The sequence below is a fragment of the Desmodus rotundus genome, chromosome 11 (genome assembly GCF_022682495.2).
Source record: "Desmodus rotundus isolate HL8 chromosome 11, HLdesRot8A.1, whole genome shotgun sequence".
Taxonomy (NCBI): Eukaryota; Metazoa; Chordata; class Mammalia; order Chiroptera; family Phyllostomidae; genus Desmodus; species Desmodus rotundus.
In genome coordinates, this window is record NC_071397.1 from 45,665,724 (window position 1) to 45,688,378 (window position 22,655).

Genomic DNA, 22,655 nt, shown 5'->3' on the forward strand with positions numbered 1-22,655 from the left:
TTGTGCTTTCTGTACTATTAAAATATTAAAAATAGCTTGAGGCTCTCCATTGCTAACTCTATGGGCCCAGGGAGGGAAGAAAAGTAAGAGGCAAAAATGACTACTCTTATGAGATATGCCCCTCCCCAAATCCTGGATCTCCATACACCCTAGGATATAAAGCAGGAACAACCAACCTGTAATAAACCTATTCATTCCAAGTCTCTATGACTGCTAAATGTTCAGGAATTTTGCAAGCCAGCTAAGAGCTTGTTGGTGCTTAAATTGGCCACGATGAGAATACTTACACCATGGTCATCAGCAACCACTACAAACTAGCACATCCCTGCACACATTCACTCTCTGTGCAGCTGCTTCAATGGCATGTTCCTACACTGATATTTCAAATCTTTTGTTGCTGGTAAACAAAATGTTCACAGGTAAGCACACTTATTTCCCACAGGCTAACATTAAACTTTCAGTACCAGGATCCATGCTTTTTGCTTTACTCTGCAGTAGGGTCAGACAGACAATACAAATGCTATATACTGTACATATGAAGAGCAAGATTTTAAAAGCATTTCCTTGCCTAGTTCTAAGAACACTCCTTACACAGAAAGCATAAATCCCACCTGACTGTCCCAGCAATAAGCAAACACCACTCCACAAGCTAGTACCTCCACAGCTGCTGGCCGGGCTAACAGGGTCTCCCTCAGAGCCTTGTTCAGATTCTGAATGGGAGATGCTTCACTTGTGGCTGCTTCTGTTGGCTGAGCCAAAAAGTCAGGCTGTTCCTCTGTGTCACTCTCCGTCAGAGATGACCGGCAGGGTTCACTGAGAACAGCTTCAAATTTCTTCATGAACTTAAAGAGGGTCCTGGCCCCAGGTAATAACCGAGACGAGGAAAAAAAAATGGATAGAAGTGAGGAAGTGTAAAAATAACATCAGTAATGTATAGACACATAACTTATCTTTTGCATACAATGAGCTCCTTAGGCACTCATAACCATGTATTTTTAAAAAAGTATGAAAGGTACTGTCACCCTCCTTTTCTAGGAAAAAAACCCTAAAACCAGGAATGGTGGGATCACTTTACTCAAGTTAAAACAGTAGTGGGTGGCAGGAGATTGAACCCTTCCATAGCACACAGTCTGCTTTGCCCCAAGGCACACCACTTCAGTTCACAGGTAGACTTTGCTTTGGGTGGTAGGGGATGGTATTGAAAAGTCCATACCAAAACAATCTAGTGTTTTATAGTAAGTTCAAAGTGGCACTAAGTCAGGCCATTGCAGCAATGTAGTCTTGCTGCCTACCATTCGAAAATTCTGAGCTTTGGTTACCCCCAGTTTTAAAAGACGAATTACCTGTGTGTCTTTTCCACAGACTGTTTAATGGACCAGAAGCTGACATCATTCCACTTTGATATTTTAACAAATTCCTGTAAGATAAATGAAGCTCAAGGAATGCCTTTATAAACCTGGTGTCATTCTGTTTCTTTCTAGACCATCTCTTTGCCAAAGACCAGAGCCCACTCCATCCCCAACACAGGACTGTGCGGCAGTGAACAAGTAAAACAAGTCTAAAAAAGGAACCAGTGTTTGTCCCAAAGGACTGAAAAATGGCTGCTGCTACAATCAACAGGTCACCTGATACGCACTCTGGCTCATACCAGGGTTGGTTCCACCACCAGTGAAGTGTCACAAAGAGAGGATCCTCCCATGGCACCGCAATGGCATGTGGAGAGTGCTTCTCTAGGGCGGAAGATCAGCCTGGACAAGACCAGGAAGCCAGCACGAGCAGACGCCTGGGGAAGTCCTCTTAAGCAGCCTTTAACAGGGGTCACTCCACTAACCCCTCACAAACTGAGCCAGGCATCAACAGAGCCCATGCCACAGAATGTCAACCCTGCCATCCTCCTGGCAGTTGCAATGCTCTCCTCCAGTCCCCAGAGCCCCTGCATCATGGTTAAATGGATAAAAGAACAGAACTAAATAAGAATTTGCTGATTTTGTTTGCCCAAGAGTGATCATGATAGCTGTTCATCTTACTTTAAGTTCTTTTTCTAGGGGGGAACGAAGTTCCACAATTTTGGCCTGGACCCGGTCAAAGAATTGCTTGTAATAATGGTACAAATTCCACAGAACACTGCAAAGTGAATCTGGAAGAAATGAAAAGGAAAAAAAACACCACACTTGCTACATGTGCTACTAGCTCCTGAGGGCTTCACATTTCAGAGATGTCCTTTCCTTATTACTCTTTAGGCCATGAGATTATAGTATGTTTCATAGGCTCATCAGGGAGCCTGTCTGAATTTAGAAGTTCCCAGAGATGCAGGCTGACATCACTACCCTATTTTTTCATTTCAGCTTATAGTGAACTTTTTTGTTGCACTTTTTTCCTTAAAAGATGGTGTAGTTTACTCATTCTGCTAAACTCAATTTCAAACCTTTCCCAAATCTTATTTTAAAGTCAGCAGAAACTGAGCCTGTTTTAAGAGACTCGTCTTGACTGCTCATTCACATACCATCTATACTCATTTTACAGTGACACTGTTATCCAAGTTGCTGTGGTCAGGGATGGTAACTGACAGTCATTTTGTGTGCAGTTGCTTGAAATGTGGCAGTGAACCTAATCATGGCCTGGATCAAGCAGAAGCTTCACAGGATATTCACACTGTCTAGACAGAAAGACTGCTGCCTCGACATGCCAGTTTGAACCCGAGTTCTGCCAGAGTTCGGTCGTCAGTCCTTCACTGATAACCAGTCTGTAGTTTACTTTGAATGTTTGTCCCTACATCTAATGTGAGTTACATTAAAGTAAAAAAACCACTAAAAGTGTCTTGTTTAAAACCTGGCAGGCAACAAGATATCTATCTAATGTGGAGAATTCAAAGTCTAATCCATTAACAGTGCAGAATAAAAGTAAAGAAAAAAAACACACATAGAGAAAAAGATATGTATGTATCTCTTTACCTTTTCCTTCAACCTGTGGCATCAGCAAGACATGACAATGGAAAACCAGTAACATCTGAAGTCGAACTTGGAATTCTCCCAGTGAGGATCCTTCAATAAATGCTTGTAACGTGCTGACCAGCAACATCAAGGTCATCTGTTTGTCATCTTTAGAGATTTAAAGAGCAAAACATATATGCCTGCAACCATCACTCCCTATTCATAACATGCATACCATCCACTGGAGGAGACACTGAAGCATGGCAGTCAAGTAGAGACCACAATTAAAGCGAAGCTTTGCAGCAAGGATCGCGGCTAAATTCCAAGCTGATTTAAAGACAGCTGTACTCAGGCTGTGTGACAAATGCGCTCACAGCAAAGTATGAATTATGAGGTGCTTACTCTAAGTATGAAATGAAACACTTTTAACTTAAGCACATTAACTGCTAAATACCAAGAAGGTAATGTTCATTTTGACTTGTCTCATGGATTTAGAGAATAAGGAAACCTTATCTTATGACGAACTGTCTAGACTTAGCACAAGTCACGCAACTTCAAGTCACTCTCTGACTTTTGTTACTGAGCTTTCTTGGCTGACCTCTCGGGAATACCATGAAGTCACATGAGGCCTCCTATGTGCAAACAGTGGTGGAAAGCAGATAGGTCATGGGTGCAGGTTAACCCCACACTTTGTAGCACGCCAAGTTTAGCTTGAAACTTCTAAATAAGCAGGGGATTTACTGACAGATGTTACCTTCCTGCTCTTCTGTCTGTTCCTGCATGTGCTTCTCAAGCATCTGATAGATGGAGAACCAGTGCTTGGTGGACTTCTCAGCGTGGCGCTTCATGGTATTATCTAAACTCATAGACCAGCAGCTGAAACACGAGAGAAGAGGCCACAGAAGCACTTAAGGAGAGTCATTTGAAATGTCTGAAACCACAGAAGCAGAAGCTGAATGGAGATGGAGAAGCCCCCCAGTTTGCTGCCTCAGGGCATTATACTATTTTCTGGTCTCTACTAACGGTCATTTTAATGTCTAACTTTTAACTCTGTGGTTAATGACTGAAAAGCACATTCTCTAACTGGGCTCCAGCTGTACTACATAAACAACAAAGAAACAATCAGAAGACAAATGTCCCTGCAACATAAGGTCAGGAGGGAAGTATACCACTTACTTCAGTTCCAGTTTGCGCCAGCGAATGATCATCTGACTGACCGAATCCAGGTGTTTTCGCAGAGACAGAGCTCGACTTGCATTCTCCTCCCAATCCTGAAGGAACAAAGACAAAATTTACTATGGTCATCCTTCAATCCCTAAATCACCTCCTCCCTCAAGAACATCCTGGACTTTTCTTGTGTGAAGACCACTGGGTCCTTAAACAGCTTGTACGCTCATTTACCAGTAGCAGTAATGAGTTTACATACTGTGTATCTGGCTTCCCGTTCTTTCTGGAGGTCACTTGACAGAAACCCAGCAAAGCCATGTTTAAAAGTAGACATAAAGCATAGGACTTGGAGACCTGTGCCTGGTTTCCTGTTGTGACCCCCTCCAAAGCACAGGGCCCTGATCTGATTATCAGGGAAGCACCAGCTATCTCAGAGGCTGTGAGAGGACTGAGGGGGGACAGTGTGCGCAGGCACTCAGCCAGTCTGAAGGCCCACCTGAAAGTCCTAGCCAGGAGCACTCAGTCCCTGTGGACACTGCATCCCACCCCTGAGAACAGGTGAGGTAGGTAGGATCCTCCAGTGCTCCCAGAGGTAATGGCTTCCCTTGCAATGATCTGACCCAATCCCAGAAAAAACAAGGTTTACCCTTCCCCAACCCAGACTGTAACTTTCTGTCCCTCTAACAATAAAGGTGCCACAAGATACTCTTTTTTTCCAATTGATCACTGAAATGAGGAGGAGAGGGGGAATCATCATACCTGTGCCTTTGCCAGAAGGATCTCTAAACCATTCAGGAACTTTGAGATGGGGCTGGAAAGCGGGAAACTACGAATTCTGTCCATTACAACTAGAAGCTGCAGAGGGGGGAAAAATTAGCATATCCCCGTGTTAATGTCAATCATCCAAAGTCTCAAGGTACTAAAGAGGGCATCCCTATAGGTTTTCCCCAGTGGTGGTGAGAGGCCACATCCTCAGTGCCCGCTCCAAACCAGCCACCCTACCTGCACAAGCGCTGGATGTTCCGGCCAATCCTGCAGCAGCCGCCTGACAGCCTCTGAGAAACCCTGAAGCACTGGCTGACAATGTCGTGCTTCTGGGACGTTGGGGTGCTGGTAGAAGTCATAGGGCCCAACAGGCTTCACTATCAGGTCAGAGGTTGCCTCCCCAAAGAGAGTGTTATGGGAGAGAGTGCAGGCCAAAAGCTGGCTGCCCAAGAGTTGGTCATTCAGCTCAACTCCTGTAAAGTTAACATCAGGGTAAAGTCAATAGATCTCGTAATTTCATGTGTCAGTAAGTTACAAAGATGTTGGAAACATGCCCAAACATAATGAACTACTAAGAACTAAGGAAGCAAATATTTCAATGCCATCCACCCCAAAGTAACACAGGCCTAGAGGACTGTACCCTAATACTTGCAGCAGTCACAGAAATCTACCAAGTTTCTAGGGTATAGAGAGGAACTCGAATACTGCCAAGGTGCAATCGAAAAGGAACAAAGTCTGGTTTGATGGATTCGAATTCCCGTTTTTGTAGCTGATCTTGGTAGAGAGAAATACAATTTAAAGCCTCCTTCCTACTTGCATGGAATAACTCATGAAGTCAAGGAGAAACCTGCATCAAACCATATTCTGAGAGAGAATTTCTGAATTCTGAGGTTGCCCCTAGGAATACGTGTTTTCATTTGAAAAGCACTGAAGCTATTAGAGGCAAACTAGAAATAATGACAAGACCATTTAGACTAAGCCCACACTTTTCTCAATCCCTTTACCCCAAAGTATTCAAATAATGAGAATCCATCTTCGCTGCAGAATTTTAAATCAATTTTTCAAATCAGCTTAAGTCCCTAAACTAACAAAATTCCATCAATAAAACAATTTAAGAAAAACAGGGAGGTAATGGTTTTCATTGTCTAGAAGTAACAAATGACTTCTATTCATTTTGATTTCCCAAGAGTAGGACAAAAGTAAACTGCATACCCATTAGAGGGTAGAAGTGTGCCACAAGAGATGCCCCAGTCTGATAGCAGGAGAGAAACAGACTGAGGTAATGCTTTGCCTCATGTGGTGGTAGAGTCTGTTGATACCAGAGGGACCGAGCAAAGCTGAGGCACAGCTGCTGGTGAATCAGCATCACAGCCTGCATGGAGCTAGGGGAGAAGAGGGCGGGGTCTGCGGCTGCCTCCTCTTCTTGCCCATCTGAAGTTCCCTTCTCCTCCACTGTTGGTTCTACCAAAATATCTGCGAAGTCCTGTAAATAACATTAGAACAATGAACATTGAAAAAAACAAAACAAATGATTCTAATCAGACTAAAAGGAAGGGGAAAAGATGGAACGTGAACAATTAAGAAAATAGGTAGCTACTTCTATTGTATGAAGAAACAGTAAAAAGATCACAAAACCATTGGAAGGGAGTACGTGCTTGTGTGTGCGCAATATCAAGGCAATTCATTCCAAAACAAACCCTGACCTTTTCATGCAGTGGGAACTGCTTTCTGAACTCCCATTCTTCCTCCTCCTCCTCACTCAGGGCTGTCTTAGAGTTCCTGCTTCTGTATCTGTACAGGCTGCTGTCCTGCTCGGCCTTCTCTTGGGCTACGCGTTCCTGTTCATCCCACTCATTGATGATTTCCTGAAAAGCCATACATTCAGGAGGAAGCTTATTTGCTTTTGCTGAAGCACTTACAATTAAATTTCTCATGGAGACAAAAATACCATGGTTCAAAAACAAGTGAATGCCAACATTCAAGAAACTACTCTCAGGTAATAGACAGCAAATAAGCTTTGTTTTCAAACTATATTTGCAGCAACCCAAGTTTCCTAAATTCCCCCTTGCTCTAGCCATTAGTTTCACAAGTGTAAATGCTTGCTACAGTAAAGCTATAGGAACTTCCTGTTGAGAGTTCATGGTGCTTTGCAGTAAGGACAGACTCAGGGTGGGCAGTGTGGGGGTGTGATTCAGACCACACTTGCCTAGCACCTCAAGGAGCTGGCCCCAGGACCCAGTGAGGTTGAGAGGCACCAATCAGGCAAAACTGGGCCGTGCCTTATCAGACACTTAAATCCCCTACCACCTCTAAGATTTTTAGTCCTTTAATTGGCAAAAAGCATAAATTAAAGAAACCACAGACTACTGATTAAGGAAATAAGCAACCACCATTCAGTAAGAAAATTTGTATTAAGCCCTGGCTGGTGTGGCTCAGTGGATTGAGCGCCAGCCTGCAAACCAAGGGGTTGCTGGTTCGATTCCCGGTCAGGGTACATGCAGGGTTGCAGCCAGGTCCCCGGGGGGGGGGGGGGGGGGGGGGCACGTGAGAGGCAACCACACATTGATGTTTCTCTCCCTCTCTCCTTCCCTTCCCCTCTAAAAACAAATAAATAAAATCTTAAAAAAAAAAAAAAGAAAGAAAATTTGTACTAAAAGCCTAAGCAGTTAATCTTTGTCCCAGCAATTCTGCTTTCTGAATTTGTACCCAAAGACCTTGTTATAAGACTATTTGTGGTGGTGGTATTGAGTTTTTCTTCAAAAACAGCAGGAAGAGTACATATAAATATAAATTTTTAATGATAAATTATTTTAGTGACTTATGTCATTCCCATATAAGAGAAAAGTAGGCAGCTGCTAAATATCATGTAGGTAAAGAATACCATAATTATGGGGAAAATAAACACCAAGTACTGTCAGGCTTGTTTATTTTTAAAGCAACTTATTAAACAGAATGGACTTTATTATTGGTTTATAGAACATTGATGATTTAAGGACCAATCTCAGGGGACAGAATTGCTTTCAACCAGAGTGGCTATTTTATCAGTTAAATATTGGGTTACTATGTTAAGATTTTTATTTTTAAAAGAGTTCTACTACTAAAAAACAAACTATAAAGCACTAGGACAAATGAATTAAATTCAGAATGTCATAGACATACATTTACAGATACATATACACACAAATAAGCCAGCCTAGAATGGGATATACCCATATGATAACAGAGTTTGGTAAATTCTAATAATTTTTCCTAACGTTTAGTCTTTTAAAATGAGAACAAGTTGCTTTTGTTGGTAAAGGAAAAAAATAGTCATTTTCACCATATTAATAAGTTGGTACAAATAAATGGCAAAAGACACCATAAAGTCAAAGGGCAACCAACAAACTATTTACCATGTGTAACACAGATAAAGAGCTAATATCAAGAATTTTTTAAATCTCTTAAAAACTGAGGAACAAAGGCCCCCAAATCTGACAGTTAAATAGGAAAAGAAAGAAACAGATAGTAGACCCCACTCAGTAACCACACTGTTTCTACGTACAACTGGGCACCGCTAATATCCTGCAGGTGCCCTGCTTGTGCCCCCAGCCCCCTCAGGAGGAGGCTTACCTGGCACACATGTCTGAAGAGCTGCAGAGCCCTCTGGTCCATCTCTCCCTTGCACAGCACATGGGAGCGCAGGTAAAGAAGGGCATTCATCAGCAGCTGTTCTCGGGTGGGACAGGGTCTCTGGCCCTTGCCTTCTAGCTCCTTTCCTCCTGAGCGCTTGAGGACCAACTTGCCAAGGCCTCTCAAAACCTCTTCAGACTTTACTGAGCACAAAGCATCCGCATGAGCATAGTAGGTGGGGAAAGCAGGGCCCACTGACGGGAAACCCAACAGGGATGTGGCCAGGACATCCAGCCTGTCTGCATGGACCACACTGCTATAGAATGAGGCATGGACCTCAGATGCCACCAGCCTCATGCCATGTTGCATCTGCAAGATGGATGCCTGCAGTGGGGCCACGGAGTCTGGATACAGTGTGTACTCCTCGGCCAGTCGCTTCCTGAACTGGTGATGAGACTGCTGCCAGGAGGCCTCCTCCTTCAGAAGGTTCTGGACCGCCTGGGCAGACCGAGGCGCATCCATGTGGAGGACCTGCAGAAGTCGTGTGAGCAGATCCTGAACGGCAGGGGCCTTGGCAATGCTGCCGACGTAGTGGCTGATCTCCTGCACTAGAGACTCATATCCAGGTAGCTGGGGTCTGAAAGCCTGTTTCTTCGACAGGCTGCATATTAAATTCTCTAGGTGATCAATTCTTTGGTGAAGCGACCTAAAGGCAAATTAACAGAATATGCAAATTCCGTCAAAAGAACAAGAAATCTAGACTGAGCCCTCATGAAAACAGAATGAAAACATTTCAGTTACTAAAGAATAAAAAGATGGTAACACTGACAATTACAATGAAATGAATTATATAGAGAGCAGTTACCACACGCCACACGTGATTTTAAGCAATTTAGATGACTAGCTCAAGCTCTCATCACAACTCACTGAAGAGCATTATCCTTCCGTTATGGATATGGACACTGAGGCTTAAAGGCATTAAGTAGTCTACTCAAAGTCTAAAGTCAAAGGGCAGAAAAAGAACTGAACTCAGAACCTACTACACCAGACAGTATTTCCTAAGGCAACAGACCCACACAGTGCACAACATCACACTCAACTTCTTCCATGTTGAGAGTAAGTTCTGGCTTCAACCCTCTAGGACCCATGTGAATCCACCCCTCCTTTCACTGAGTCTATCTTTTCCTGACTATAACCATGGCTTTGGGATCTAATTGCTAGTGTAGTTCAGAGATGTGTACCATCACCTCTGCTAACACTGTAATTACATTACAAAGGTCAACCTTCAAAATGTCTTTTTCAGAAGGAGAGACTACCATCTCCAACACAAATAATCATCACTCTGCTGTGTTACCTGATGTGAGGATGAGAGTAACTGATGATAACTTCATCTTCCAGGCCTCTTCCAGTCTGTAGCTGGGACAAGAGGTTTCGGGTCTTCCACTCACATTGCAGCTGGTGAAACTAATGGAAAGCGAGAAGCTGGTCTGCTGTGCCCAGCTAGGACCATGCCTGAGAGGACAATGTCCTGGGGGAGGGTAGAGCAACTGGATATAGAAAGAACTTGGGCTCCTGAATGACCCAAGGACAGACAGGGACCTCTCCTCCTTTAACCTGGACCCCCCACCTCAGACTGGTGATGTGAAAGAAACCATCTTATTTACAATACTCAAATTCTGAGACTCTGCTACAGCAGCTAGGCCTTCGCCCAATTAATACAATTTTCCTCCTTCAAAATACACAACTAGTTTATCGCCATCTTCATGTAGGCAGTTCCTGGGCTTGGTTTAAATAGCAAGGGTACCCATGTGACCTGAACTTACTTGGTTCTTGAATTTTAGATAACAAATATCGAAAAGTTCAAAACTTGAGGAATACTATACTCTGTCTAAAGAACTGATTCAACTCCAAACATCTAAAACTTAGTTCAGGGAGAGGAAGTCTGGATAGTGAGGGCTACCAGTACTTGTGTGGCAGTGCCTCTGGTGTTGTACTGCCATGTCCTCTGCCCACTGAAGCCTATCAGAAGAACCTTAGGAAAGGCCCTGCCAAGTGCCTGAGCCCACTCAGAGGAACCCTCAGAGGAAAACGCAGCTTTTAGAACACACTCCTAGGAAGTTACAGGGCAGCTTATCCAAAACCACCCAAAAGGGAGCAAGAGGATTAATATACTAAGCAAACCTAGCCAGTCAGGGATGGAGCCCATCCTCCCAACTCTTGTCTCCATACCTCTTCCTTGGCGTATTTGAGCTTGAATTCCCTCTTCACTGCGGGGTCAAAGCGTGCCTGGGGAAGCCATGTCTGAATCTGGAGCAGGCCAAGGTTCACCCAGAGGCTCGCGCGCCGGGCTGGCTCAGGTAGGTCCTGCTTACCCTCCCCTTCTCCAAACAGGTGTCGCAGGGAGGTGAGCAAGAGGCACAGCAGCTCTTTGGGCAGCATGTCCTGTCCGGCCATGTCCCCAAGAGTCTGGCCCACAAGCTGGAAGGCCTGGCTGTCCCCACACAGCAGCTGTTCGCAGTTCTGCATGTATTCCTGCCGTTGGGTCTCAGGGAGCAGCTCTGCCAGGCCTGCCAGGTGCCGGCACAGCACCAGCCCCTGAAGCTGGGAATCTGTGCGCCTGTGGGGATAAGGAAGCACTTAAGGGCTTGCATTTATCACATCAAACAACAGTCCTTCCTCCCACTACCATTCCTTCAAAAAATGACATGGCAGGTTGTACTGCCAATACTAAGAGTTACTTTCTATTCTCTTATAATCTTAGCTGGCTTTTTAAACATCACTCTCTTGAACATGATATGCTTAAAATTGACAGAGGAGCTGGCCAGCTCACTATAGCCTCTGTCACGGGCTGAAAACCTGCTGATCCATCCAGAAAACACCCTTGCCTTCACCCACCAGAACTAGCCACTACAGAATCACAGAATCAAGTTCTGACTGAGCAGCTGCCTGCTCCGGAAAAACAAAAGGAGCTTTACAGTCTACCCAAGGAGGAGGGAATACCTGAACTCTGCTAGTGAAGGGACAGCCATGTTGGTCCAAAGCACTGAGCTAAAGTCCTGGAGTTGCTGGGCTCTTTCAACCCATTCTCCCAGAGTGACGCGTGAGGAAGATAGGATGGGGAGGCCGCTCACATCCCAGGGGCTTGCTCTGCAGCTGCTGGTCAAGACTTCAAAGCAGCACTTGGAGAACATGGCTCTACCAAGACTGCCAGGGCCCTGATGGATGAAGAGGAGTCAAGTTAACTTAGAAATTAGTTAAAAGGATTTCAGCGAGCATCACTGGCACCTTAGAGGGAAGAAAGTGGGTAAGAAAAAGGGGTTCAGGTTGCTAGGACCAGATAAACATCAACCAGAGACCAGACCAAGAGGACTGAATGGGGTCAAGTGTTAGCAAGCCTTAAAGGAATGTGAAGGAATTCCAGGAATGAGGAGCAATGGGTGCTTCAGTCAGAAGAAAGCCCCTTAAACTGGGACATGAAGACGATCATTTTTGTAGTAGAGCTAGCAACACACTGCAGGAAGGTGAGACTCAAGAGGCACGGAAAATAATTCAATGTAAGAGCCAGGGGCAAAGTTTGCCACACCTGTGCCCCTTGGACTATTTATCTGGGACACAGTACTGGCTACCCACAGCACAGCTCAAAGAGAGGTGATGGGAAACACTGTATACTCCATGCAACTCTTGGGGATCCATAATGTTTACCATGGAGAGCTCAGAAAGATATTTTCAATTAAAAAAATAAATTTTGATAGAGCAACCTATCAGAACTTAGTCTAACAGAAAAGACTCCAAAATAAATTCATGAACATTTATGGGAATAAATTATATAATTGAGGTGGTATTTCAAATGAGTGTGGAAAGGTTGAATTAATCAAAAATGGTGCTCTTATACTGCTCTCAGATACACTGTCTGCACAAAGTAAAAAAAAATTTGCAAGTCTACCTCACAAAACAAGATCTCTAGATAAACTTAATTTCAATACAAAACAAAAACAAAAATATAGAAAAAAATATGGGCAAATGTTTTTAGTTCTAGGAGTAGTGAAGAAAGACTTTTTAAAAAGCATGACTCCTAAAATGTACAGATGATGTATCACAGAACTGTATGCTTGAAATGGATACAATTTTATTAATCAATGTCACTCCAATAAATTTAATTAAAAATAATGCTAAAATAAAATGCATGACACCAAAGCCAGAAAATAAAAAGGGACGAGCATATTAAAAAAAAAAAAATTTAAATCTTGAGATACAAAACACAAGAAATAGAATTTCAACCGTATGTTGGTTCAAGGTTCAATAAACATAATATGTAAAGAGATATCTAATAGTAATAAAATGATCAATCATTTTTATTAAAATGAGAGAAATGAGAGATTTCTCTCAAAAAAAAATGAGTTGTTTTTTTTTAACAAAATAGGCAATTAACATGACTAAAAATTCAGAAAAGAAATAAAAACGGGGCTCAAGTCAAGATGGTGGCGTAGGCAGACATGGCTTGCCTCTTCACACAACCACCATCAAAATTACAACTAAAATATAGAACCACCATCACTCAATGACGTCAGAAATTGAGCTGAAAGGAAGCCTGACAACCACAAAATCAAACTGAATTGAAGTCCCACAATTAAGGAATTAAAGAAAACACATCCATCCAGACTGGTAGGAGGGGTGCAGATGCAAAACAGGCTGGTCCCACACCCACATGGATAAAAATTCGGGAGGGACATCTCAGGAGTAAGGTGGCACAGACCCACACCAGGACCCCCAGCTCAGGGTCCCATTGTCAGGAAAATAAGTCCCCACAAATTCTGGCTGCAAAAACCAGCGGGGATTGAGTCAGTGGATGAAACTGAGGCCCCAAGCAGTTCCTACTAAAGAACCCACACACAGACTCACCTACTCAGACTCACTTTCTCTGAGCTTAAGCACTGGGGTAGCAGCTTAAAGGCACCAGTGGTGTACAGGGAGATACTGAAGTGTCTGGCATCAAGGCCAGCAGAGGCCATTTCTCCTTTGCTAAACCCTCCCCACACAATGCCAGTAAGCTGTGCTACACCTGAAGCGTAATTGAGACAGAGTCCCAAGTTTGATGGATGCAAACAGGCCAACTCCAAGACACGTCATAATTAAAATTACAAAGGTTAAAGATAAAAGAGAGATTTTCAAAAGCAGCAAGAAAACAGAAGTTAGTTACTGGAAGGTTACCAGATGGGAGGGAGGAAGGGGGAGAATAGGTGAATATGTGAGGGGATTAAGAAGTACAAATAGGTAGTTACAGAATAGCCATGGGGATGTAAAGTACAGTATAGGAAATAGAGTAACTAAAGAACTGATATGCATGACCCATGGACATGAACAAGGGTGGGGGGATTGCCTGAGGGTGTAGGAGGCACTGGGTGGAAGGAAGCCAAGAGGGAAGAATCTGTACAACTGTAATAGCATAATCAAGAAAAAATAATTTTAAAAAAAGAAATAAAAATGATCACTCCATCATATTTTGCTGTGTATAATGCCCTCCCCATGTATAATGCACACCCCCACCTACACTGTAGTACTAATTGCCATGTATAATGTGAATTATACCCATATATAATGCACACCCTTATTTTTCCCTCAAAAATTTGGACAAAAAAGTACACATCGTACATGGCAAAATATGGTGCATGTATAATCATGTTGGATCTCAAAAACAAAGAAGCATAGATTAAAATGAGATTTTTAAAAACTGTAAGACTGGCAATAATTTAAATGTTGGTAACACCTAGTATAGCAACATTATGGAGAAACAGGTCCTCATATATATAATAAATGAAACTGTGCTCTAGTCCCAAGTACTCCTATGGTCATCCAGGGCTTAGTGATCTCCTTCTTCACGTCCTAGCACATTTAAAAAAGTAAAACAAAAACAACTGCCTAGACATTCTACTAATAACTACAAGTTTCTTTAACTGTGCACACTTTGATCAAAGGTTCAATTCCAGTTCTTGTAACATATCCACAGAAATATCAAAGCTGACAAAGATTCATACAAAGGTAGTTGATACAGGTATGGTTATTTATTATAAGAAAGGGGGGAAATAAAGGCAGGAAACCTCAAACCTGTGAATAAGAAAGTGATTAAATTTCAGCACACATGAAGGATGAAATACCTTAAAAATAAGAAGCTAGAATGACAGGTACAGGTTTTCATAATGTATTACATAAACAAAAAAGTGATGTCATTTTTGTTTGCTTATATACTGAATATAAAATACATGTAAACAAGATATGGAGCAAAGCATGATTATTTCCATTGAATTCTACTATATATATGTTAAGTATATACACATCAACACATTTATGTACTGTTTAAATATTTCATATTTAGAAAGAAGAGTATTTTAATTAAAAAAACAAATAAAGTACTTCTTTAAGGAGACTTTTTTTTACTTTAATTCAGAATTTCCCAAATCATTTAAGACAGAATATCTTCTGTGAAGGTAAGCTAATTAATATCCTGTAGAAAATAAAGTATTACAGTTACTTGGTTACTGCTTTACACTAGGAAAAAAGTGTTTACTGCTAGACCTATTGTAAAATGTTTTCCACTATCATCATTTTTACGATTTTTATGCCAACAAACCTTTAATGTGGAGTCCAAAAGGGACCTGGGCCTCTCCCCCTGCTGCACAGCCGGCAGGGGGGTCCACATGAGCCAGTACTCTGGGTCTGTAGTCACTGTGCTGCTCCAGAAAGACGTGAATGTAGAATTAAATAAATCAGACCACAGAGAGATCATTTCTTCAGCAGACACCTAGAGATAATGGAATAATTAGATAAGAAAATATTTGAGGAAGATTTCATAAATCAAGTTATATGGCCTCTATCTTGTAAGACCCATCCCATAACACGGGTGTAATGATGTTAATCCCGATATTGCTAATTTTCTGCCACCCTGGTCATCTTGGTAAAGTCACTTATCCTGATTATAATTTTATGAAACTAAAAAGATATCTTTTGTAAGGTTGCATGAAAAAATGTAGGTAAAATATATCACATAATTATAGTGTTAGCAAAATAGATAAATGAAAAAATTATCATTTGAAAAATTCAAGGTTGTACCACTGAAGCTGTATTAAATACGGTTTACCAGTACACACATTCAATAGTTATTCTTAGAGGAAGAGTAACAAACATGCTCACAATGTATTTTTGAGGAAACAAAATAAAATAAGCAAGTATTTTAGCTTCTTTTAACTGGAAACTGAATGGAATGATTCTGCAATAAGTTGAGAAATACCCAGGTAATTACTGCAAAACATCATTTAAAATTATCCCCTATGAAATTAATTCAGGTAAGAATGGAGTTTGTAACACGTAATTTTGAGATTAAATAAGAAAAATGTTCTCCAACCTATCTGCCATAGAAAATCTACTCAGCTCACAGTGTAAGGAGGTTTATTTCTTTTTGATTTTGGTTTTTACCTTCTGATGATGCAGTAAGGACCAAAGGTCTTGAAGCTCTTGAGGAGCAACAGGTGTGTGCTTAAGACAAAATGTGATGTGATGACTTATCTCCTCATCTATCTGCGGTTGCTGATTTTTGCTGGACCTATTCCAAATATAAAGAGGAAGAGAGACTGGTCTGTGGACTACTGATGAACAGCTAGAAAACTGCTATATATGGGAATATGAAAACACAGAGAACTTAGAATACATTTATTTAAAAATGAGCAAGCAATATTACTGGAAAAGTAGCTAGTAACTTTTAAAGGTGAAACAAAGATAAGCAAAGAATGTTGAAGAAGTTTTGGCTTTCCAAAGTGGCAACTGACTTCCCTCTGCTTCAGCAAATATTCTGCCTCAAGACAAGTCTATGCTTTGTTTCCCAGGTAGGATACACAGAATAAACCAACAAGAAAGTAAGTTCCCCCAAGGAAAGTGGCTTACCTTCTCAGACAAGCCTGTGTCATAAAGTCAGTTGTCACTTTGTACCGCCAAAGCACAGCCAGATACTCCATTGCAGGCCATAACTGAACATTCCTAGCGAGTTGAATTAAGGAGGTAAAGTCTGGCTGGGATAGGGTGGAAACTTCATTGGGTTTTTGCTCCAGAAAACCAAGTGAAATTCCTCTGGCTTTTAGTTCTATACACTGAGCATTCACAAGATTCTTCAATTCATCTGGACAAAAAGACACATGTGGTATTATTGCACAGTAGTCAGATTTCCAACAGCCAGTTATGTGACAGTGACCTAAACCAAAGTACAGTAAACCTGATCTTGACTTTTGAATTTGAGATGATGTTAACCCATTTCACATTTAGGAAAAAAAAGTGCAGCTCACTGCCAGAGTTCATTTAATTGTACATAAACATGTTCGTTAAGGCTGAAGCAAATCTGACTAGTTTTCAACTTGGAAATAAAATACAAAAACTGTTCTTGGAGTTATTTCTAAACAGAACTTAGCTCTAATCCTAATGTATCTCAGGGTTAATGCTGCATCTGCCGAGTGCCGCCTGCAAGTATTCTTGGGGCAAACAGGAAATGGGTTAGTACCTGCACAAATGTAATGACAGAATTAAACAATATGCACAGTGGGACAAAAGTAGGTTTACCGTTGTAAGTACGTGAAACAGTTTATTATTATATTATTATTTATTACTGTACTATTTTCGTTATGAACAACTTTAAACCTAGTTTTGCCCCACCCTGTATGTAAAGTTTAGCTCTATGCCTGACATTTACTTAATGGTAGTTATGGTATACAAAAAAACAAAACAAAAAAAATCTAAGAGAAAAATGAAAAACTTAATAGCTACAGGGTAGTGGACACACTCTTAAGAGTGTTTGTCAGCAGGCCAGACTCCGGAGCACATTACCTGGGTTAATATCTTCCAGAATATTAGCTCTGAGGACCAATCCCCAGGCCTGTAAGAGACTTTTCTTTAATGTCCATTCAGAAGTGACCATTTGGAGTCGAGTGATGTCTTCTAGCCATCCATTCTCCCCAAGGGCAGCCACTGGCTCTCTGATGGCAAGGGCTTTGTTAAGGATTTTCAGTTGTGAAAAACACTCCACCACCAGCTTGTCCTGAAACAGTAAAACCCAGGAGAGTCTACTATAGAGAAGAAATGTGGTTCTTTTTAGCAACCTATTCAAGTCTGAGAAGAAATTCAAACTATTTCCACAATGCTTCTGGAAAACATAGGGTTTATTCCTATTTGCTGCCAGGAGATTTTTACGGTAACAAAGTTAAAACTCTTCCTCCCTTTAATAGTCTCAAGAATAGGCAAAATAATAACATTTAACAAATCAGTTAATATCATCAACCATTTAAAAGGTCAGCTTTGCAAGCAAGGATGAGTCCAATTGAATGGCAGTCCCCGTGTTCCAGAAGAACTTCAGAAGAAGAGATCAAATCTTTCTTTACTACAATTCCGAGGTGTACCTTAAAAGGAAACGGTCGTCCCAGGAACTTCTGCAACCTCTTTATACTGGTGAAGCCACCAGTTGGGCTCCCCAAGCAATTCTGAATATGTTCTGAGACAGTCTGAACCTCTTTGTAGTACCTTTAGAGGAGAAAAAAGAGCTCGAGAAAGTAAGGAAAGGAAAAGTGCTGGATAATAAGAGATATCATTTACATTTTATATCTGATTCACATTCACTGGTAGGACAAGGGAATAATAAACCGAAGTAAAGAAAGAGGAAACAGTTTCAATTCTAAACCGTCTTCTCTAACATTATCAATACTGTAGATATTGACATTGTTACTCTAAATGAGTCTTACTTGTCTTCCTGGTTCATCAGGAGTTGGGGGAGTTGACGGACCAAATGTTTAAAAACCCAGTGCCAGTGAAGGGCAAGCAGGGCCAAGCCTGCAACATCCACTTTTACTGTGTCAGCCACAGTCCAAAACCGGTCCCGCCACCGCAGAGCCTCCAAGATCTAAAACAAAGTAATCCAAAACTACTCACAAAGTTCCCAGAAAAGATACAGGACACAGACTTCAATTAATCAATACTCAACATACATACATGAAAGGCCTACCATTCCACTGGAATATTGTTACAGACATTAAGGCATTCAGAGAAGGCAAAGATCCTCCTTCCTCCTAGTACTTGGAAGTTCAGAACTACTCCATTAGAGAAAACAGATTACTGGGTTCTATGGTTAAGTGTATAGATAATTTTATAAGAAACCACCAACTTGTCTTAAAAAGCAGCGGCACTATTTTGTCTTCCAACCAGAAGTAGGTGAGTTCAAGTTTGTTCCATTTCCTTGCTAGTAATTTTGGCCATTCTAATGGGTGACGATACCTCACTATGGTTTCAATTTCCTTTTCCTTCATAACAAATAATCTTGCAATTTTTCAAGTTCTTACTGGGCATTCATATTATCTTCTGAGAAGCAGCTCTTAAAAAAAATCTTGCTCATTCTTCAATTTGTCTTATTAGTTTATTTATATAATTTATGTATGAGTTCTAAACAGTTGCTCCCAGTGTTTTCATTTTCTTAAAGTTGTCTCTTGTAACACAAGTTTTTGATTTTGATGAAATTTTTATAAACAATCCTCCAAAATCTTTGCCTACCCTCGTTATGAAGATTTTCTCCTGTTTTCTTTTAGTTAATAAGTTTATTTTATATTTAGCCTATGACCCATTTTGAGATAACTTTTCTATAAAATGGAAGGTAGGGGTAAAGGCTCCTTTTTTACTTTATTATATAGATCTAGCTGCTCCATCATCCTTTTTTCCCCCCAGTAAGTGAACTTGCATGTCTGACAAAAACAGTAACAGCAAATCAATTGACCATTCATGTGAGGGTCCATTTCTGAATTCTCTATTTTTTCCCCATTGGTCTATATGCCTATCCTTATGATAATACCTACCATTTTCATTTATGTAGCTTTTTAATGTAAATTAGGTAAATGTGAGTCTCCAAAATTGCTCTCGTAGGAATGTATTTTTACAGCAAAATAGCCTAAAGATCAGTGATTCTTTAAGAGTTTCCATGAAGTAAAAGCTATTTTTATAATATCAAATTATTTGTCTTTTCTCTATATTGACATTTGTACTGATGGTACCAAAAAAAAAAAAGCATAGGAGACAAACATTGGTGAGTGGGATCTGGCAAACATTATATTCAAAATGAATGAAGTGAATCTGTCAGGTTATGAAAATAATTCAGAGTTTTGCCACCATTGGTAAATTCAAGCTTTTAAGCAAAGCTTAGTACTTTAAAAAACTGAGACCATGAAAACTTCCCAATACTGAAAGATTTTTTCTGATGAGATTTGTGGTAATTTATGACTGTGACTTTATTTATGTCGAAGAATGAAATGTGTCAGCATTTAGAACACCTGACAACTCAGTTAACAATATTTTCTGAATTATGAACACATGAGCTATAAACACACACAAGGGTAAAAGTCCATCCCAAATGCAAGCTAGGCCAATGGATTTTAACGCATGACAACTTCAGTGACATTTTTTCAGATTCCACGTTACAAGTAACCTTTATAAAACTGCTACTTGACAAGTTGTGGTATAGTGTCAAAGAAAAATATTCACAATTATATGAAATGGCTACTAAATACTCCTTTCTTTTCCAACCTCATAACTATGAACAGAAGCCAGTTTTTCTTCACAAACTTCAACCCAAAAAATATACTGCAAGAGACTGAATGCAGAAGCAGATGTGAGAATCCAGCTTTCTTCAGTAATTTCAGAAATTAAAAAGACTTACAGATTTAAAATGTTACTCATATTAATATGAAATGGATCTGTTACTGTGTTTTTAAACAGATTAATAATTATTTTTTTATATTTCTCAGATTTATATATTAACTTAATAAACATTGATAAATGTAACCAAAAAGTTCTTTTGGGTCTTTAGTAACTTTTAAGACCATAAAGACTCTTGAGACCAAAGAATTTAAGACCTGCTACTCTAATTTACTAGACTTACTAGTATAATCCAGATTCAAAACTCAAATCTGTATGTGACAGTAATGTCTAGAAAGGCTTAAGTAAATTAAAATGTAACTGTTAAAACTCTAATGTCCAGCAACACATACATAGATGAATAAGCTGTAGCACCATACATTTAATGGAATATTACTCAGCAATCCGAACTCTTGATACACAATTGTGAACTCTTGATACACAAAACAATGTGAATGCATCTTTAAATAACTATTTCGAGTGAAAGAGTCAGACAAAAGAAAATATATGCTGCGTAATTTCATTTATAGAAAACAATCTAGTGACAGAAAGCAGATCAGTGGATACCTGACTAGGGGTGGAGACGGGAGAGGAAGGGAACACAAGAGAACATGAGGAAAGGTTGGAGGGTAATGGATATATGTTCACCATCTTGATTGTGGTTGACTATCTCACAGGCATATTCATATAAAACTGTACACTTTAAATACACTCCATTTGTTTTATGTCAATAATGTCCCCATAAAGCTTTAAACTGTATATATATTTTAAACTGTTAAGAACAATTACATTTCTCCAATAGTATCTGAGATAATAACACTGAAGTTAGTCTTGTCCCTAAGAAACTTTGTGCCAAGACAAGTGTTTAAAATAAAAAGGTATATTTTCCCTTACCTCATTGACACTGGTATCAGATACTGTTCCCTGGGAGGACTGTACCCAGAGCAGGATTAATGCATCACAAAGTTCAAAAAAGGCTGCAAGATTGACCACAATTTCATGGGGCAGGCTGTGATAGCTCTCTGGATCTTAGAGTTGACGTAGATAAAATAAGAACATTCCATCAGATTTAAATTAATCTCTGGACATTTTCAAAATCAACTGTAATGTGAAACTTAATATTCCCAGTACAAAGGTCAATTTTGAAAGGTCAAAACGAAAGCAAGTTCTTTGCCGACTATTATTAAACCTTACAGATCAGGCACGTATACCTATATAGATGTTCATAGATGTCTTAATGCAATTTTAAACAAGTATATGTTTAAATACAAAACAAAAACTAAGTGTATATATGTTTGAATAGAGAGCACAGCTATGAGAAGATACAAATGAATATACCATTAATAGAAGCAGGTCTAACAGCTGACATCTATAATTTTTTATACTTCTATGTAGTTTGAATTTTTTCCAACAAGCATTGATCTCTTTTCAATGTAAAAAAAAAACAAAAAAGGAGGGACAAAAGAAGAACCTATAACCAAATACTTAGGAGCATGTACTTTCTGAGCCAACAGACCTAGATTTCAAGTTCTAGCTGTTACTTGCTAGAGATATGACCTTGAGCATCTCTGTGCCTCCCTTTCCTCTTTCATAACATGGGACTTACATGGCATGCAGTTGTATAAAGTAAAGGAAACCAAGGACGTGCAAAGAGCAGTTCATCATTAGTACTGAATAAGGGCACTTATTGTTTCAAACATTATTGTTCAATAATGTTTGAAATCAGGCCAGTGAACCGAAAGGAATCAGTAAAATGGCAACAGGTACTGAATATGTCTCTTAACTCTGGCAACATTTTGCAATCAGATGTGTAACTGAAGAACACAAAAGGCAGTGATCTTACCTTTATGGAAATCAAAGGACATTCTCAAGACACTATTTCTTAACTTTTTGCCACCAACAGAAACTAGATTTGCTTCAGTAAAAATTCGTTTTTCCCGGTCAAGATATATGATTGTCCTGAAATGAGATTCAGTAACATAACAAATCATTATTGATGGGTAATATTTTTCATATCTGCTGAATCCTGAAAATCCTTGTAACATCAATCTCCTTCAACCTGACACTCCTCTCCTGCCTCTACAAAGTCTGGACTGGAGGGACAGAGGCTAAAGTGATGGCAACTCAGTTGGAGGGAAAAGGACAGATGGCTGGAGAAACCTGTGTCTAAGGTAGATGGCCAGGCCTCACTCTGTGGCTCTGCCATGATCTGACAAGCTGTGCTGGGAACCCTTACAATCGGGTATCACAGAGTTACTCTGTGGTATCAAAAGTCACCTGGGAAAGTCAAGCGTGAGTTACTGGAAGAGGAAACAAGGGGGTCTCTGAAGTGCTAGTATGTATCACATGCATGAATGTGTTCACTTTGGGAAAACTCATCAAAACCATGTACATTCATTACATGCACTTTTCTGTAATGTACATTATAGCACAATAACAAAATTATTTTAAAGAATTCATTACAGTGATGGCTAATTT

General features: G+C 40.3%; 1 protein-coding gene across 5 annotated transcripts in view; it reads right to left on the reverse strand.

The window, feature by feature from the left end:
* The window catches only part of MDN1 (midasin AAA ATPase 1), a 139,924-nt gene that overhangs the window by 32,067 nt on the left and 85,202 nt on the right, over positions 1 to 22,655 (reverse strand). For all 5 annotated transcript variants that reach the window (XM_053913945.2, XM_045188576.3, XM_053913944.2 and 2 more), the window contains 22 exons: positions 22,021 to 22,136; positions 21,072 to 21,205; positions 18,242 to 18,399; positions 17,903 to 18,023; positions 17,334 to 17,544; positions 16,404 to 16,635; positions 15,939 to 16,065; positions 15,097 to 15,267; positions 11,472 to 11,686; positions 10,701 to 11,088; positions 9,826 to 9,935; positions 8,472 to 9,177; positions 6,566 to 6,727; positions 6,075 to 6,345; positions 5,100 to 5,335; positions 4,857 to 4,952; positions 4,107 to 4,201; positions 3,685 to 3,806; positions 2,952 to 3,098; positions 2,028 to 2,137; positions 1,344 to 1,417; positions 657 to 855 (listed from right to left, as the gene is read on the reverse strand). In XM_053913945.2, the coding sequence (XP_053769920.1) occupies positions 657 to 855; positions 1,344 to 1,417; positions 2,028 to 2,137; positions 2,952 to 3,098; positions 3,685 to 3,806; positions 4,107 to 4,201; positions 4,857 to 4,952; positions 5,100 to 5,335; positions 6,075 to 6,345; positions 6,566 to 6,727; positions 8,472 to 9,177; positions 9,826 to 9,935; positions 10,701 to 11,088; positions 11,472 to 11,686; positions 15,097 to 15,267; positions 15,939 to 16,065; positions 16,404 to 16,635; positions 17,334 to 17,544; positions 17,903 to 18,023; positions 18,242 to 18,399; positions 21,072 to 21,205; positions 22,021 to 22,136 (4,201 nt within the window). The remainder of the gene's footprint in view (positions 1 to 656; positions 856 to 1,343; positions 1,418 to 2,027; positions 2,138 to 2,951; positions 3,099 to 3,684; positions 3,807 to 4,106; positions 4,202 to 4,856; positions 4,953 to 5,099; positions 5,336 to 6,074; positions 6,346 to 6,565; positions 6,728 to 8,471; positions 9,178 to 9,825; positions 9,936 to 10,700; positions 11,089 to 11,471; positions 11,687 to 15,096; positions 15,268 to 15,938; positions 16,066 to 16,403; positions 16,636 to 17,333; positions 17,545 to 17,902; positions 18,024 to 18,241; positions 18,400 to 21,071; positions 21,206 to 22,020; positions 22,137 to 22,655) is intronic.